This window comes from Equus asinus, chromosome 5 (genome assembly GCF_041296235.1).
Source record: "Equus asinus isolate D_3611 breed Donkey chromosome 5, EquAss-T2T_v2, whole genome shotgun sequence".
Classification (NCBI taxonomy): domain Eukaryota; kingdom Metazoa; phylum Chordata; class Mammalia; order Perissodactyla; family Equidae; genus Equus; species Equus asinus.
The window spans coordinates 52108958-52126108 of NC_091794.1; the positions used below are offsets into that span (position 1 = coordinate 52108958).

The following is a 17151-nucleotide window of genomic DNA, read 5'->3' on the forward strand; positions in this document are numbered from 1 at the left end:
CGGAGGGAGAACCTTTTGAGACGTTGTGGACGCTGGCTCAGCTCCCACGCCCCCCACCGCTGGACCTTTGGCAGGAGGTCCTCTCAGGTAACATGAGGAAGCCTAGAGCAGCCCAATCGAGGCCAGACCAGCTCCCCGAGCCCTCCCAGGGCAGCCCTCATCCCGTCTCCTCGTGAGTGTGGGGGCCAGAGGGACATGTGGGCAGGATCTGCCCTTGGCCGCAGAAGGTTGGTGGGCTGGCAGTAACCTGCTTTTCCCGTCACGTTCCCAAGCCAGGACAGGGCTGGCGGGACTGAAAGGGGACCCCTAAGCTGCCTCCTCATTCCAGGCCCTCAGGCTGCCGTGTGTTTCCCTCCTCGCTGGAGGTCTGTGTGGACCGTGGGGCGGGGTATGTGTGTCCAGAGTGGAGAGAGTCACAGAGGTGTGAGAGCCAGCCAAGACAGCCAGTCGGGTCTCTGAGGCTTGCCGCCTGGCTGCCGGGCACTGTCTTTCCAGAGCGTCACTCAGGAGATGGGCCAGCAGCTGAGCAACGACGCCCTCGACTCCACCACCCTGCAGGAAGGGAAGGTGCCCCACGCTGCCAAGCGAGGCCAGGGCCGGCTCAGGGTGAGTGCGGGTGCTGGGGAGACCCAAGCCCCAGGGCCCCAAGACAGCACTGAGGACCCCAGGTCTTCGAAGGCCCTGAGACAGCCCCGGGGCTCCTGCCTGGAGCCCTGCTCCCCAAGGAATCTGAATCCCCATCTCTTCCCCCGACCTTCCCCTGCGGGCCCAGCCCCCGTCTTGGCCAGAGGAGACGGCCCTGTCCACAGAGGTGCAGCAGAGCAGAGACATTTCTAGCCCATCAGCTCACGGGCGTTCAAGAGTCCTTTTGCGTTCTGTAGAGATTTTTCCTGTTTGAACTCCCATCCTCACGTGTCCATGTGGCCTGGCAATCCTTCCCCACCTTCTCCCAGTCGGACGCAGCATCCTGATGGATAGGCATGCTTTTTGCCCAAAAGGACATGGGGCTCACAGTGTTCTTTCTGGTCCTCTGCCTTTGCCGTCCAGAGGAACACGTCCACGTGGCCTCTCGAGGTCAGGGCATCGGGCCTCAGCAGGCCGCCCAACTTTCCAGAAGGGAGACCCATTAGCCCAGTGACTCAGCCCTTCACTGAACCCGCACCTTCTGTTGCCATTTCCACAGCACCGCCCTGATCACCCTGCCTGTCCTCCCGTCCTCATCCCTCCCAGCCCACGAAAAGCCTCTGTGTTCTCCTGTCTAGAATGGGCAGTTGGTCAGCCACCCCAGGGTTGATGCTCTTCATCCAGGGAAGGGCTGTCACTCCTCTGCCAGCACCAAAGACCTAGGAGACCAAGAGGTTTAATCCTTCTGCACCTCACATCCTACTTGGAATCCCGAGAATTCTTCCCTGCCCTGGGCAATGATGCCCACTTCTGGCCACAAGTCACCGCGGGCTTGGGCATTCGGTCCGACCTCCAGTCCCCGGCACTCCTGGGGCCCGCGGTGCGGCCTCTGATGGCAAGCGGCCCCTCTGTCTGACCCCAGGCTGAAAATCCATCCCGAGCGAAGAGCAAAGCGTCCCGCCTGGTGTGGACCGTCCAGGCTGGAACGCGGCAGAAGCGAGTGGAGCACCTGGTGCCCGCCTTCCTGGAGGGCGACACCGCCTACGTCCACAGCTTCCTGTGCACTTATAGAGGTTTTGCCACCACACGACAGGTGCTGGAGCTGCTGTTTCAAAGGTGAGTGCCGTGCCCCTCCGCAGCACTGTGGGCATTCAGCCACCTACTAGCTGTGAGGCTGGGGATGTCACGGCACCTCCCCGAGCCTCGGTTTGCTCCTTGCAAGGCGGGCTGAAGAGAGGATCAGCCTCCAGGGGAGATTGTAGGCACTCAAGCAGGTGCTGCCTGCAAAGGCTTCTCGAGAAGCCTAACCCTCTGGGAGGGTCGACTGGAGCGGAGGGGCTGTGGTTGTGCTCATTGAGGATATTCCTCTTGCCTATGGCGAAGCCTCCGCCTCGTCCCTCAGCGTGCCCGTGGCCTTCACTGAGCTGTTGTCTTCCCTTTGGAAAAGGAGATGGGAGAGCTCTTCTAGGTCTCTGACCTGGGTGAAGCCAGAGCAGCGATCCCTGGGCTGAGCCGAGGCCCCCGACCCACTCAAGCAGGAGGGAGGGGCCGGTTGGAGCTCCTTCCTTCATCACGCACACACAGAGGTCCCCACTAGGTGCAGAAAGTTTTCTAGGCACTGACCAGAATCCCGTGCACAGAGCAGGCGACAGCCATGCCCTCCAGGGCTCCATTCTCCTTGGGAGTCAGCCAGCGCCGCTAGGCTTCTCACGCAGGCCTGATCCACAGTCCAGTGCATGCGACGTCCTCCTGTGTCTTCTAGATACGGTTGTGTCCTTGCCTATGGCGATGAGGACGGCGGACCCCTAGACCAACTCAAAAAGTGAGTGGGCTTTGGAATCCCTAGGAGGGCGCCCAGCGTCCACACTTGGAGGGCAGTTGCCTGCAGCGTCCCGCTCACTCATCTGCTAGAACCTCCCCAGCGGGTGCTCAGCTCCTGCTCAGGGGGCTCAGGGAGTGCTCCGGGGCCACATAAGCCCCTCCCTGGTCGAGATACGGGGCAGGGGAGCATGACCCTCATGGGACACCTGGCGAATCAGGCAGCACGTAGGCCCAGGAGGGAAAGTTGGAGGCAAGAGGAGGGCCCTGGGAAGCATGGGCGGGAGACAATGTCCGTTGTTCCCTCACTGGTCAGATGTTCTGGGAGCACCTCCTGTGTGCCAGGGAGGGCAATGCAAAGAGGAGACTGCACCGCTCGCTGCCCTCACGCAGCTGACGTTCCAGTGGGCAGTGGGCAGAGAGATGCTCCAAGCAGTGTGTCAGGCTTCCCTGAGGCCTAGGAGAGGTGACGCCACCACGGCACAGGGCTCCCCCTTCCAAAGGCGTTTTCCTAGCCCCTCCTTGGTGCCCTGGCCTACCTCTGCCAAGACTGCCAGATTGGAGGTGGCCGCCAAGTAGGACTGGCCCCTGGACAGCCAGGAGCGGGAGGCCCAGGAGCCCAGGCCCGCACAGGGATGCCCGGGAGGCCAGCGTGCAAGGAAAGGACCCTTCTCTGACTCTGCTGCCCACCTGTCCGTCCTCAGGGCCATCTCCTTCATTCTGGGCGCCTGGCTCCGATGGTACCCTGAGGATTTTATCCAGCCCCCAGATGTTCCCAGCCTGGAACTGCTCTTGGCCTACATTGGTCTCAATATGCCCGGCTCGGAGCTGGAGCACCGCGCCCGCGTTCTTCTTTCCCAGCTGGAGCACCCTGAGCACACTGAGGCCAAGACTGAGGGTGAGGAGGACTCGGGTGTGTGACGTGGGCGTGTGCAGAGGGGATGGCGCTGCGCCCCCCGGAGCAGAGTGTCCAGAGGCTGGGGTTCGGCTGGGAGCAAGGGGCGGCGGGCTCAGATCACTCTTGCCAGGGACTCGAGTCTGGGAAGACTTTCGGGGGCGTGGTGCTTGGACTGAGACTGCTTGATTGGCGGCAGAGGGTCCCTTTCTTTGGAATGACTTGGGCGGGCAGTCATGTTGGTGGCGTTTTCTCTTCTTCCATCTCCAGCTGCAGCTCCACCGAAAGATGCGGAAGCCCCTGAAGATCCGGCACCATCTCTCCCTCTCGTGCCCAGCCCAGCTCAGAGCCGCACAGGCATCTTCCGAGCCACAGCCGGCTCAAGACCTTCAGCAAGCACTTGCAGCATCCCAGCCACTACCCTCAGCTCCTGAGCTGCAGCCCCAGAGAATCCTCGCCTTCCCCTAGCCATGGCGTGGGTTTTAAAGTTTTGTTTTCGGCTTTTCTTTACTTAACCTTTCCCTGTATTTTATCTCGTCAGTTCAATAAAGTTTAGTTCTTGGGTTCTTTTCAATTGTTCGCTGAAGTGGCGTGAAGCAGACTCACAATGTCACACCAACGTCATCCGCATCTAGTACCCGCCCATTTTTGTCCAAGAGAAACCCTGTCCCTGGGAAGCAGTCAGTCTCCCTTCCTCCCACCGCAAGTCCCCGGTAGCCACTGAGTTTCCTTCTGTCGGACTCCGTGCGTTTCCCTCCTCCGGAGTTTGCATGGAAGTGCCAGCCTTCCAGAGGTGGCCTCCTGTGCCTGGCTGGGTCTGGTCTGAGGTGAGCGACTCCGGATGTTTGAAATTGAGATAGCGGTTTTCATTAAGAAGAAAAATCCCCCGGAGATCAAAGATTCTGTCTCAAAGAGGATGCCCCGCTATTCCCTCTTTTCACTTCCTGGGGATGGGGACCCATTGGAGGTGTGACACCAGAGCTGGAAACAGCGAGGGAAATGTCGGGGCCAGGGAGACCCCTTTCAAATCTTTCGCTTTCCTGGATGGGCCACGGTAACGTTTTCAAAATGGGCAAATTTTAAAAATATTCTCATCGCGTATGAAACACTGGCGTTTACAAGAAGCGTATCGTGGAGTAAAATATATTCCCCAAAGTTTTAACGTTTGAGATAGATGACTAATGTTAATTTGGTAAAAGAATGACTTAAAGATGAGTCATAAGAAACGATGCCCTCGTTCTACCAAGAAACAACTGCCCAGAACAAGGGGTGGCCAGCTTTGCAGAGCTCTTCATTGAGCTCCGGTGCGGGGGCGTGTGTGTGTGTGTGTGTGTGTGTGTGAGTGTGTGTGTGTGTGTGTGAGGGCGGTGTGGGTGTGTGGGTGTGTGAGGGTGTGGTGCGGGAAGGAGCCTGGGGCTGTTCCTTCCTGGTACCTGATGCCCCAGAGCGGGCTGTGAGTAGTCACACCTATCCCCTTGCGCGTTCTCAGGGACCACTGACCACATCCAAATCTCAGTAGTGACACGGCATCGCTTTGCCGTCCTCTGTGGAATCGCTCAAGTCAGTCCACACTCAAGAGGAGGGGATTACAGCAGGAGGTCTAGACCAGGAAGTCCTGATCCCAGGTGGCCAGTGACGGGAGAAGGAGAAGACCCCAGCACTTCAATGCCTTGCCCAGAATCCCAGATGAGGAAGAAGGCGGCGCCAGGGAGGAAGCCAGCTCTGCGTCCTCAAGGCTGGGGCTCTGGCTGCACACAGGCATTCCCAGGGGCCTCTGGAGAAGGCTGTGTTGGTGGAAGTGCCTACAGATCTGGAGATGGCATGGGGGTGAGGGGGAGTATTCGGCAGTGTACACGGGCATTTGGTCAGTTCTTGTTTGAGGAGGAGCCCAGGTCCGGGGCACCCTTGATTGTAGCCCTGCCCACATCACACCCACGGTGGAGGCAGTGGCGGCCACTTTTCTGCTGAGCTCAGGCCTATGCAGTCCTGAATTGAATCTCTCACTGGAACATTGGGAAACTGAGGCCCCTAGAGGGGTATGGAATGGCCCTCGACAGGGTGAGTCCCGTGGGTAAGTGTGTGTTCTGACCTTCTAGGGCAAGACTGGGACCCCACGCGGAGGCTTGGCTTCTGAAACTAGGAACCATGAGATCTTGAGAAGCTCTTGCCAATCCCTCCCTTTTGTGGGAGCTGTTTTCTTCTTGGCCTCCACAACCTGAGCACACAACACGCGGACGCACACAAACACACACACACGCACACACGCGCATGCACACACACACACACACACACACACACACACATTGACCTTGGATGCAAGGATGGACTCTAGGGTGGGATCCGAAGAGAAGCAGACACAGGGCAAGTGGCAAGAGGAAGAAACACGAGGTGGGAGGCATTGCCTGCAGGTGACACACGCCTCCAGTTTGAGAGGTATTGTCCTCTAAGGTAGGACACACGCCAGAGGACATGTCTAGCAAGTCCACGCTCCAGTCCTCCCCAGTGTGCAGACAGGAGGCCGACAGGCCCTGAGAGACACAACGGCTTATGCAGGATCCAGAAGAGGTAAGGAAGAGGACTTGTTTCTGCGTCAGTCTCAAAGCTGGGACCTCGGCCGCACCCAGACCCTCTAGGGAGCCTGTGAGACGGGTGTGTTGGTGTTCCTGGGTACGCGTACGACGTCGCATGGAGAAGGGGGGTGAGCAAGGCCATGGCCAGAGGACTGTTTGCATGGGTGGTATCTGAGGGGGGCACTCAGGTAAGGGCACTGCAGGAAATGAGGTCACTTCCTTGACAACAGACCCCAACAGACTTGGAACCCCCGCAACTAGGCAGCCACGTGCGCAAAGCCAGCTCACTTGGCTGGAGACTCTTGATAGAGAACCATGTTCTCCTGCTTTCTCCCGCCTGACCAGGGCTCTGGTTCCCAGAAAGCCCGGAGGGAGAACCTTTTGAGACGTTGTGGACGCTGGCTCAGCTCCCACGCCCCCCACCGCTGGACCTTTGGCAGGAGGTCCTCTCAGGTAACATGAGGAAGCCTAGAGCAGCCCAATCGAGGCCAGACCAGCTCCCCGAGCCCTCCCAGGGCAGCCCTCATCCCGTCTCCTCGTGAGTGTGGGGGCCAGAGGGACATGTGGGCAGGATCTGCCCTTGGCCGCAGAAGGTTGGTGGGCTGGCAGTAACCTGCTTTTCCCGTCACGTTCCCAAGCCAGGACAGGGCTGGCGGGACTGAAAGGGGACCCCTAAGCTGCCTCCTCATTCCAGGCCCTCAGGCTGCCGTGTGTTTCCCTCCTCGCTGGAGGTCTGTGTGGACCGTGGGGCGGGGTATGTGTGTCCAGAGTGGAGAGAGTCACAGAGGTGTGAGAGCCAGCCAAGACAGCCAGTCGGGTCTCTGAGGCTTGCCGCCTGGCTGCCGGGCACTGTCTTTCCAGAGCGTCACTCAGGAGATGGGCCAGCAGCTGAGCAACGACGCCCTCGACTCCACCACCCTGCAGGAAGGGAAGGTGCCCCACGCTGCCAAGCGAGGCCAGGGCCGGCTCAGGGTGAGTGCGGGTGCTGGGGAGACCCAAGCCCCAGGGCCCCAAGACAGCACTGAGGACCCCAGGTCTTCGAAGGCCCTGAGACAGCCCCGGGGCTCCTGCCTGGAGCCCTGCTCCCCAAGGAATCTGAATCCCCATCTCTTCCCCCGACCTTCCCCTGCGGGCCCAGCCCCCGTCTTGGCCAGAGGAGACGGCCCTGTCCACAGAGGTGCAGCAGAGCAGAGACATTTCTAGCCCATCAGCTCACGGGCGTTCAAGAGTCCTTTTGCGTTCTGTAGAGATTTTTCCTGTTTGAACTCCCATCCTCACGTGTCCATGTGGCCTGGCAATCCTTCCCCACCTTCTCCCAGTCGGACGCAGCATCCTGATGGATAGGCATGCTTTTTGCCCAAAAGGACATGGGGCTCACAGTGTTCTTTCTGGTCCTCTGCCTTTGCCGTCCAGAGGAACACGTCCACGTGGCCTCTCGAGGTCAGGGCATCGGGCCTCAGCAGGCCGCCCAACTTTCCAGAAGGGAGACCCATTAGCCCAGTGACTCAGCCCTTCACTGAACCCGCACCTTCTGTTGCCATTTCCACAGCACCGCCCTGATCACCCTGCCTGTCCTCCCGTCCTCATCCCTCCCAGCCCACGAAAAGCCTCTGTGTTCTCCTGTCTAGAATGGGCAGTTGGTCAGCCACCCCAGGGTTGATGCTCTTCATCCAGGGAAGGGCTGTCACTCCTCTGCCAGCACCAAAGACCTAGGAGACCAAGAGGTTTAATCCTTCTGCACCTCACATCCTACTTGGAATCCCGAGAATTCTTCCCTGCCCTGGGCAATGATGCCCACTTCTGGCCACAAGTCACCGCGGGCTTGGGCATTCGGTCCGACCTCCAGTCCCCGGCACTCCTGGGGCCCGCGGTGCGGCCTCTGATGGCAAGCGGCCCCTCTGTCTGACCCCAGGCTGAAAATCCATCCCGAGCGAAGAGCAAAGCGTCCCGCCTGGTGTGGACCGTCCAGGCTGGAACGCGGCAGAAGCGAGTGGAGCACCTGGTGCCCGCCTTCCTGGAGGGCGACACCGCCTACGTCCACAGCTTCCTGTGCACTTATAGAGGTTTTGCCACCACACGACAGGTGCTGGAGCTGCTGTTTCAAAGGTGAGTGCCGTGCCCCTCCGCAGCACTGTGGGCATTCAGCCACCTACTAGCTGTGAGGCTGGGGATGTCACGGCACCTCCCCGAGCCTCGGTTTGCTCCTTGCAAGGCGGGCTGAAGAGAGGATCAGCCTCCAGGGGAGATTGTAGGGACTCAAGCAGGTGCTGCCTGCAAAGGCTTCTCGAGAAGCCTAACCCTCTGGGAGGGTCGACTGGAGCGGAGGGGCTGTGGTTGTGCTCATTGAGGATATTCCTCTTGCCTATGGCGAAGCCTCCGCCTCGTCCCTCAGCGTGCCCGTGGCCTTCACTGAGCTGTTGTCTTCCCTTTGGAAAAGGAGATGGGAGAGCTCTTCTAGGTCTCTGACCTGGGTGAAGCCAGAGCAGCGATCCCTGGGCTGAGCCGAGGCCCCCGACCCACTCAAGCAGGAGGGAGGGGCCGGTTGGAGCTCCTTCCTTCATCACGCACACACAGAGGTCCCCACTAGGTGCAGAAAGTTTTCTAGGCACTGACCAGAATCCCGTGCACAGAGCAGGCGACAGCCATGCCCTCCAGGGCTCCATTCTCCTTGGGAGTCAGCCAGCGCCGCTAGGCTTCTCACGCAGGCCTGATCCACAGTCCAGTGCATGCGACGTCCTCCTGTGTCTTCTAGATACGGTTGTGTCCTTGCCTATGGCGATGAGGACGGCGGACCCCTAGACCAACTCAAAAAGTGAGTGGGCTTTGGAATCCCTAGGAGGGCGCCCAGCGTCCACACTTGGAGGGCAGTTGCCTGCAGCGTCCCGCTCACTCATCTGCTAGAACCTCCCCAGCGGGTGCTCAGCTCCTGCTCAGGGGGCTCAGGGAGTGCTCCGGGGCCACATAAGCCCCTCCCTGGTCGAGATACGGGGCAGGGGAGCATGACCCTCATGGGACACCTGGCGAATCAGGCAGCACGTAGGCCCAGGAGGGAAAGTTGGAGGCAAGAGGAGGGCCCTGGGAAGCATGGGCGGGAGACAATGTCCGTTGTTCCCTCACTGGTCAGATGTTCTGGGAGCACCTCCTGTGTGCCAGGGAGGGCAATGCAAAGAGGAGACTGCACCGCTCGCTGCCCTCACGCAGCTGACGTTCCAGTGGGCAGTGGGCAGAGAGATGCTCCAAGCAGTGTGTCAGGCTTCCCTGAGGCCTAGGAGAGGTGACGCCACCACGGCACAGGGCTCCCCCTTCCAAAGGCGTTTTCCTAGCCCCTCCTTGGTGCCCTGGCCTACCTCTGCCAAGACTGCCAGATTGGAGGTGGCCGCCAAGTAGGACTGGCCCCTGGACAGCCAGGAGCGGGAGGCCCAGGAGCCCAGGCCCGCACAGGGATGCCCGGGAGGCCAGCGTGCAAGGAAAGGACCCTTCTCTGACTCTGCTGCCCACCTGTCCGTCCTCAGGGCCATCTCCTTCATTCTGGGCGCCTGGCTCCGATGGTACCCTGAGGATTTTATCCAGCCCCCAGATGTTCCCAGCCTGGAACTGCTCTTGGCCTACATTGGTCTCAATATGCCCGGCTCGGAGCTGGAGCACCGCGCCCGCGTTCTTCTTTCCCAGCTGGAGCACCCTGAGCACACTGAGGCCAAGACTGAGGGTGAGGAGGACTCGGGTGTGTGACGTGGGCGTGTGCAGAGGGGATGGCGCTGCGCCCCCCGGAGCAGAGTGTCCAGAGGCTGGGGTTCGGCTGGGAGCAAGGGGCGGCGGGCTCAGATCACTCTTGCCAGGGACTCGAGTCTGGGAAGACTTTCGGGGGCGTGGTGCTTGGACTGAGACTGCTTGATTGGCGGCAGAGGGTCCCTTTCTTTGGAATGACTTGGGCGGGCAGTCATGTTGGTGGCGTTTTCTCTTCTTCCATCTCCAGCTGCAGCTCCACCGAAAGATGCGGAAGCCCCTGAAGATCCGGCACCATCTCTCCCTCTCGTGCCCAGCCCAGCTCAGAGCCGCACAGGCATCTTCCGAGCCACAGCCGGCTCAAGACCTTCAGCAAGCACTTGCAGCATCCCAGCCACTACCCTCAGCTCCTGAGCTGCAGCCCCAGAGAATCCTCGCCTTCCCCTAGCCATGGCGTGGGTTTTAAAGTTTTGTTTTCGGCTTTTCTTTACTTAACCTTTCCCTGTATTTTATCTCGTCAGTTCAATAAAGTTTAGTTCTTGGGTTCTTTTCAATTGTTCGCTGAAGTGGCGTGAAGCAGACTCACAATGTCACACCAACGTCATCCGCATCTAGTACCCGCCCATTTTTGTCCAAGAGAAACCCTGTCCCTGGGAAGCAGTCAGTCTCCCTTCCTCCCACCGCAAGTCCCCGGTAGCCACTGAGTTTCCTTCTGTCGGACTCCGTGCGTTTCCCTCCTCCGGAGTTTGCATGGAAGTGCCAGCCTTCCAGAGGTGGCCTCCTGTGCCTGGCTGGGTCTGGTCTGAGGTGAGCGACTCCGGATGTTTGAAATTGAGATAGCGGTTTTCATTAAGAAGAAAAATCCCCCGGAGATCAAAGATTCTGTCTCAAAGAGGATGCCCCGCTATTCCCTCTTTTCACTTCCTGGGGATGGGGACCCATTGGAGGTGTGACACCAGAGCTGGAAACAGCGAGGGAAATGTCGGGGCCAGGGAGACCCCTTTCAAATCTTTCGCTTTCCTGGATGGGCCACGGTAATGTTTTCAAAATGGGCAAATTTTAAAAATATTCTCATCGCGTATGAAACACTGGCGTTTACAAGAAGCGTATCGTGGAGTAAAATATATTCCCCAAAGTTTTAACGTTTGAGATAGATGACTAATGTTAATTTGGTAAAAGAATGACTTAAAGATGAGTCATAAGAAACGATGCCCTCGTTCTACCAAGAAACAACTGCCCAGAACAAGGGGTGGCCAGCTTTGCAGAGCTCTTCATTGAGCTCCGGTGCGGGGGCGTGTGTGTGTGTGTGTGTGTGTGTGTGAGTGTGTGTGTGTGTGTGTGAGGGCGGTGTGGGTGTGTGGGTGTGTGAGGGTGTGGTGCGGGAAGGAGCCTGGGGCTGTTCCTTCCTGGTACCTGATGCCCCAGAGCGGGCTGTGAGTAGTCACACCTATCCCCTTGCGCGTTCTCAGGGACCACTGACCACATCCAAATCTCAGTAGTGACACGGCATCGCTTTGCCGTCCTCTGTGGAATCGCTCAAGTCAGTCCACACTCAAGAGGAGGGGATTACAGCAGGAGGTCTAGACCAGGAAGTCCTGATCCCAGGTGGCCAGTGACGGGAGAAGGAGAAGACCCCAGCACTTCAATGCCTTGCCCAGAATCCCAGATGAGGAAGAAGGCGGCGCCAGGGAGGAAGCCAGCTCTGCGTCCTCAAGGCTGGGGCTCTGGCTGCACACAGGCATTCCCAGGGGCCTCTGGAGAAGGCTGTGTTGGTGGAAGTGCCTACAGATCTGGAGATGGCATGGGGGTGAGGGGGAGTATTCGGCAGTGTACACGGGCATTTGGTCAGTTCTTGTTTGAGGAGGAGCCCAGGTCCGGGGCACCCTTGATTGTAGCCCTGCCCACATCACACCCACGGTGGAGGCAGTGGCGGCCACTTTTCTGCTGAGCTCAGGCCTATGCAGTCCTGAATTGAATCTCTCACTGGAACATTGGGAAACTGAGGCCCCTAGAGGGGTATGGAATGGCCCTCGACAGGGTGAGTCCCGTGGGTAAGTGTGTGTTCTGACCTTCTAGGGCAAGACTGGGACCCCACGCGGAGGCTTGGCTTCTGAAACTAGGAACCATGAGATCTTGAGAAGCTCTTGCCAATCCCTCCCTTTTGTGGGAGCTGTTTTCTTCTTGGCCTCCACAACCTGAGCACACAACACGCGGACGCACACAAACACACACACACGCACACACGCGCATGCACACACACACACACACACACACACACACACATTGACCTTGGATGCAAGGATGGACTCTAGGGTGGGATCCGAAGAGAAGCAGACACAGGGCAAGTGGCAAGAGGAAGAAACACGAGGTGGGAGGCATTGCCTGCAGGTGACACACGCCTCCAGTTTGAGAGGTATTGTCCTCTAAGGTAGGACACACGCCAGAGGACATGTCTAGCAAGTCCACGCTCCAGTCCTCCCCAGTGTGCAGACAGGAGGCCGACAGGCCCTGAGAGACACAACGGCTTATGCAGGATCCAGAAGAGGTAAGGAAGAGGACTTGTTTCTGCGTCAGTCTCAAAGCTGGGACCTCGGCCGCACCCAGACCCTCTAGGGAGCCTGTGAGACGGGTGTGTTGGTGTTCCTGGGTACGCGTACGACGTCGCATGGAGAAGGGGGGTGAGCAAGGCCATGGCCAGAGGACTGTTTGCATGGGTGGTATCTGAGGGGGGCACTCAGGTAAGGGCACTGCAGGAAATGAGGTCACTTCCTTGACAACAGACCCCAACAGACTTGGAACCCCCGCAACTAGGCAGCCACGTGCGCAAAGCCAGCTCACTTGGCTGGAGACTCTTGATAGAGAACCATGTTCTCCTGCTTTCTCCCGCCTGACCAGGGCTCTGGTTCCCAGAAAGCCCGGAGGGAGAACCTTTTGAGACGTTGTGGACGCTGGCTCAGCTCCCACGCCCCCCACCGCTGGACCTTTGGCAGGAGGTCCTCTCAGGTAACATGAGGAAGCCTAGAGCAGCCCAATCGAGGCCAGACCAGCTCCCCGAGCCCTCCCAGGGCAGCCCTCATCCCGTCTCCTCGTGAGTGTGGGGGCCAGAGGGACATGTGGGCAGGATCTGCCCTTGGCCGCAGAAGGTTGGTGGGCTGGCAGTAACCTGCTTTTCCCGTCACGTTCCCAAGCCAGGACAGGGCTGGCGGGACTGAAAGGGGACCCCTAAGCTGCCTCCTCATTCCAGGCCCTCAGGCTGCCGTGTGTTTCCCTCCTCGCTGGAGGTCTGTGTGGACCGTGGGGCGGGGTATGTGTGTCCAGAGTGGAGAGAGTCACAGAGGTGTGAGAGCCAGCCAAGACAGCCAGTCGGGTCTCTGAGGCTTGCCGCCTGGCTGCCGGGCACTGTCTTTCCAGAGCGTCACTCAGGAGATGGGCCAGCAGCTGAGCAACGACGCCCTCGACTCCACCACCCTGCAGGAAGGGAAGGTGCCCCACGCTGCCAAGCGAGGCCAGGGCCGGCTCAGGGTGAGTGCGGGTGCTGGGGAGACCCAAGCCCCAGGGCCCCAAGACAGCACTGAGGACCCCAGGTCTTCGAAGGCCCTGAGACAGCCCCGGGGCTCCTGCCTGGAGCCCTGCTCCCCAAGGAATCTGAATCCCCATCTCTTCCCCCGACCTTCCCCTGCGGGCCCAGCCCCCGTCTTGGCCAGAGGAGACGGCCCTGTCCACAGAGGTGCAGCAGAGCAGAGACATTTCTAGCCCATCAGCTCACGGGCGTTCAAGAGTCCTTTTGCGTTCTGTAGAGATTTTTCCTGTTTGAACTCCCATCCTCACGTGTCCATGTGGCCTGGCAATCCTTCCCCACCTTCTCCCAGTCGGACGCAGCATCCTGATGGATAGGCATGCTTTTTGCCCAAAAGGACATGGGGCTCACAGTGTTCTTTCTGGTCCTCTGCCTTTGCCGTCCAGAGGAACACGTCCACGTGGCCTCTCGAGGTCAGGGCATCGGGCCTCAGCAGGCCGCCCAACTTTCCAGAAGGGAGACCCATTAGCCCAGTGACTCAGCCCTTCACTGAACCCGCACCTTCTGTTGCCATTTCCACAGCACCGCCCTGATCACCCTGCCTGTCCTCCCGTCCTCATCCCTCCCAGCCCACGAAAAGCCTCTGTGTTCTCCTGTCTAGAATGGGCAGTTGGTCAGCCACCCCAGGGTTGATGCTCTTCATCCAGGGAAGGGCTGTCACTCCTCTGCCAGCACCAAAGACCTAGGAGACCAAGAGGTTTAATCCTTCTGCACCTCACATCCTACTTGGAATCCCGAGAATTCTTCCCTGCCCTGGGCAATGATGCCCACTTCTGGCCACAAGTCACCGCGGGCTTGGGCATTCGGTCCGACCTCCAGTCCCCGGCACTCCTGGGGCCCGCGGTGCGGCCTCTGATGGCAAGCGGCCCCTCTGTCTGACCCCAGGCTGAAAATCCATCCCGAGCGAAGAGCAAAGCGTCCCGCCTGGTGTGGACCGTCCAGGCTGGAACGCGGCAGAAGCGAGTGGAGCACCTGGTGCCCGCCTTCCTGGAGGGCGACACCGCCTACGTCCACAGCTTCCTGTGCACTTATAGAGGTTTTGCCACCACACGACAGGTGCTGGAGCTGCTGTTTCAAAGGTGAGTGCCGTGCCCCTCCGCAGCACTGTGGGCATTCAGCCACCTACTAGCTGTGAGGCTGGGGATGTCACGGCACCTCCCCGAGCCTCGGTTTGCTCCTTGCAAGGCGGGCTGAAGAGAGGATCAGCCTCCAGGGGAGATTGTAGGCACTCAAGCAGGTGCTGCCTGCAAAGGCTTCTCGAGAAGCCTAACCCTCTGGGAGGGTCGACTGGAGCGGAGGGGCTGTGGTTGTGCTCATTGAGGATATTCCTCTTGCCTATGGCGAAGCCTCCGCCTCGTCCCTCAGCGTGCCCGTGGCCTTCACTGAGCTGTTGTCTTCCCTTTGGAAAAGGAGATGGGAGAGCTCTTCTAGGTCTCTGACCTGGGTGAAGCCAGAGCAGCGATCCCTGGGCTGAGCCGAGGCCCCCGACCCACTCAAGCAGGAGGGAGGGGCCGGTTGGAGCTCCTTCCTTCATCACGCACACACAGAGGGCCCCACTAGGTGCAGAAAGTTTTCTAGGCACTGACCAGAATCCCGTGCACAGAGCAGGCGACAGCCATGCCCTCCAGGGCTCCATTCTCCTTGGGAGTCAGCCAGCGCCGCTAGGCTTCTCACGCAGGCCTGATCCACAGTCCAGTGCATGCGACGTCCTCCTGTGTCTTCTAGATACGGTTGTGTCCTTGCCTATGGCGATGAGGACGGCGGACCCCTAGACCAACTCAAAAAGTGAGTGGGCTTTGGAATCCCTAGGAGGGCGCCCAGCGTCCACACTTGGAGGGCAGTTGCCTGCAGCGTCCCGCTCACTCATCTGCTAGAACCTCCCCAGCGGGTGCTCAGCTCCTGCTCAGGGGGCTCAGGGAGTGCTCCGGGGCCACATAAGCCCCTCCCTGGTCGAGATACGGGGCAGGGGAGCATGACCCTCATGGGACACCTGGCGAATCAGGCAGCACGTAGGCCCAGGAGGGAAAGTTGGAGGCAAGAGGAGGGCCCTGGGAAGCATGGGCGGGAGACAATGTCCGTTGTTCCCTCACTGGTCAGATGTTCTGGGAGCACCTCCTGTGTGCCAGGGAGGGCAATGCAAAGAGGAGACTGCACCGCTCGCTGCCCTCACGCAGCTGACGTTCCAGTGGGCAGTGGGCAGAGAGATGCTCCAAGCAGTGTGTCAGGCTTCCCTGAGGCCTAGGAGAGGTGACGCCACCACGGCACAGGGCTCCCCCTTCCAAAGGCGTTTTCCTAGCCCCTCCTTGGTGCCCTGGCCTACCTCTGCCAAGACTGCCAGATTGGAGGTGGCCGCCAAGTAGGACTGGCCCCTGGACAGCCAGGAGCGGGAGGCCCAGGAGCCCAGGCCCGCACAGGGATGCCCGGGAGGCCAGCGTGCAAGGAAAGGACCCTTCTCTGACTCTGCTGCCCACCTGTCCGTCCTCAGGGCCATCTCCTTCATTCTGGGCGCCTGGCTCCGATGGTACCCTGAGGATTTTATCCAGCCCCCAGATGTTCCCAGCCTGGAACTGCTCTTGGCCTACATTGGTCTCAATATGCCCGGCTCGGAGCTGGAGCACCGCGCCCGCGTTCTTCTTTCCCAGCTGGAGCACCCTGAGCACACTGAGGCCAAGACTGAGGGTGAGGAGGACTCGGGTGTGTGACGTGGGCGTGTGCAGAGGGGATGGCGCTGCGCCCCCCGGAGCAGAGTGTCCAGAGGCTGGGGTTCGGCTGGGAGCAAGGGGCGGCGGGCTCAGATCACTCTTGCCAGGGACTCGAGTCTGGGAAGACTTTCGGGGGCGTGGTGCTTGGACTGAGACTGCTTGATTGGCGGCAGAGGGTCCCTTTCTTTGGAATGACTTGGGCGGGCAGTCATGTTGGTGGCGTTTTCTCTTCTTCCATCTCCAGCTGCAGCTCCACCGAAAGATGCGGAAGCCCCTGAAGATCCGGCACCATCTCTCCCTCTCGTGCCCAGCCCAGCTCAGAGCCGCACAGGCATCTTCCGAGCCACAGCCGGCTCAAGACCTTCAGCAAGCACTTGCAGCATCCCAGCCACTACCCTCAGCTCCTGAGCTGCAGCCCCAGAGAATCCTCGCCTTCCCCTAGCCATGGCGTGGGTTTTAAAGTTTTGTTTTCGGCTTTTCTTTACTTAACCTTTCCCTGTATTTTATCTCGTCAGTTCAATAAAGTTTAGTTCTTGGGTTCTTTTCAATTGTTCGCTGAAGTGGCGTGAAGCAGACTCACAATGTCACACCAACGTCATCCGCATCTAGTACCCGCCCATTTTTGTCCAAGAGAAACCCTGTCCCTGGGAAGCAGTCAGTCTCCCTTCCTCCCACCGCAAGTCCCCGGTAGCCACTGAGTTTCCTTCTGTCGGACTCCGTGCGTTTCCCTCCTCCGGAGTTTGCATGGAAGTGCCAGCCTTCCAGAGGTGGCCTCCTGTGCCTGGCTGGGTCTGGTCTGAGGTGAGCGACTCCGGATGTTTGAAATTGAGATAGCGGTTTTCATTAAGAAGAAAAATCCCCCGGAGATCAAAGATTCTGTCTCAAAGAGGATGCCCCGCTATTCCCTCTTTTCACTTCCTGGGGATGGGGACCCATTGGAGGTGTGACACCAGAGCTGGAAACAGCGAGGGAAATGTCGGGGCCAGGGAGACCCCTTTCAAATCTTTCGCTTTCCTGGATGGGCCACGGTAATGTTTTCAAAATGGGCAAATTTTAAAAATATTCTCATCGCGTATGAAACACTGGCGTTTACAAGAAGCGTATCGTGGAGTAAAATATATTCCCCAAAGTTTTAACGTTTGAGATAGATGACTAATGTTAATTTGGTAAAAGAATGACTTAAAGATGAGTCATAAGAAACGATGCCCTCGTTCTACCAAGAAACAACTGCCCAGAACAAGG

At 59.2% G+C, this 17151-nt stretch overlaps 4 protein-coding genes across 4 annotated transcripts in view; all 4 read left to right on the forward strand.

The window, feature by feature from the left end:
- WDR49 (WD repeat domain 49) overlaps positions 1 to 17151 on the forward strand; it is a 523215-nt gene that overhangs the window by 313178 nt on the left and 192886 nt on the right.
- On the forward strand, positions 89 to 3909 carry LOC139045433 (ral guanine nucleotide dissociation stimulator-like). The gene is made up of 4 exons (XM_070511453.1): positions 89 to 606; positions 1547 to 1740; positions 3147 to 3340; positions 3608 to 3909. The coding sequence occupies exons 1-4, from the start codon at positions 511 to 513 to the stop codon at positions 3769 to 3771; spliced, it is 648 nt and encodes a 215-aa protein (XP_070367554.1). The 5' UTR covers positions 89 to 510; the 3' UTR covers positions 3772 to 3909.
- LOC139045434 (ral guanine nucleotide dissociation stimulator-like) lies at positions 6362 to 10182 on the forward strand. Its single transcript, XM_070511454.1, has 4 exons — positions 6362 to 6879; positions 7820 to 8013; positions 9420 to 9613; positions 9881 to 10182. Exons 1-4 carry the CDS (start codon positions 6784 to 6786, stop codon positions 10042 to 10044), a joined length of 648 nt encoding a protein of 215 aa, XP_070367555.1. The 5' UTR covers positions 6362 to 6783; the 3' UTR covers positions 10045 to 10182.
- On the forward strand, positions 12635 to 16455 carry LOC139045435 (ral guanine nucleotide dissociation stimulator-like). Its single transcript, XM_070511455.1, has 4 exons — positions 12635 to 13152; positions 14093 to 14286; positions 15693 to 15886; positions 16154 to 16455. The coding sequence occupies exons 1-4, from the start codon at positions 13057 to 13059 to the stop codon at positions 16315 to 16317; spliced, it is 648 nt and encodes a 215-aa protein (XP_070367556.1). The 5' UTR covers positions 12635 to 13056; the 3' UTR covers positions 16318 to 16455.

Coding starts and splice junctions, on each gene's coding strand:
- LOC139045433 (XM_070511453.1), top strand. CDS start 511: ATGGGCCAGCAGCTGAGCAACGACGCCCTCGACTCCACCACCCTGCAG. Junction 607..1,546: donor GAGGCCAGGGCCGGCTCAGG/GTGAGTGCGGGT, acceptor GTCTGACCCCAG/GCTGAAAATCCATCCCGAGC. Junction 1,741..3,146: donor CTGGAGCTGCTGTTTCAAAG/GTGAGTGCCGTG, acceptor GTCCGTCCTCAG/GGCCATCTCCTTCATTCTGG.
- LOC139045434 (XM_070511454.1), top strand. CDS start 6,784: ATGGGCCAGCAGCTGAGCAACGACGCCCTCGACTCCACCACCCTGCAG. Junction 6,880..7,819: donor GAGGCCAGGGCCGGCTCAGG/GTGAGTGCGGGT, acceptor GTCTGACCCCAG/GCTGAAAATCCATCCCGAGC. Junction 9,614..9,880: donor CACTGAGGCCAAGACTGAGG/GTGAGGAGGACT, acceptor TTCCATCTCCAG/CTGCAGCTCCACCGAAAGAT.
- LOC139045435 (XM_070511455.1), top strand. CDS start 13,057: ATGGGCCAGCAGCTGAGCAACGACGCCCTCGACTCCACCACCCTGCAG. Junction 14,287..15,692: donor CTGGAGCTGCTGTTTCAAAG/GTGAGTGCCGTG, acceptor GTCCGTCCTCAG/GGCCATCTCCTTCATTCTGG. Junction 15,887..16,153: donor CACTGAGGCCAAGACTGAGG/GTGAGGAGGACT, acceptor TTCCATCTCCAG/CTGCAGCTCCACCGAAAGAT.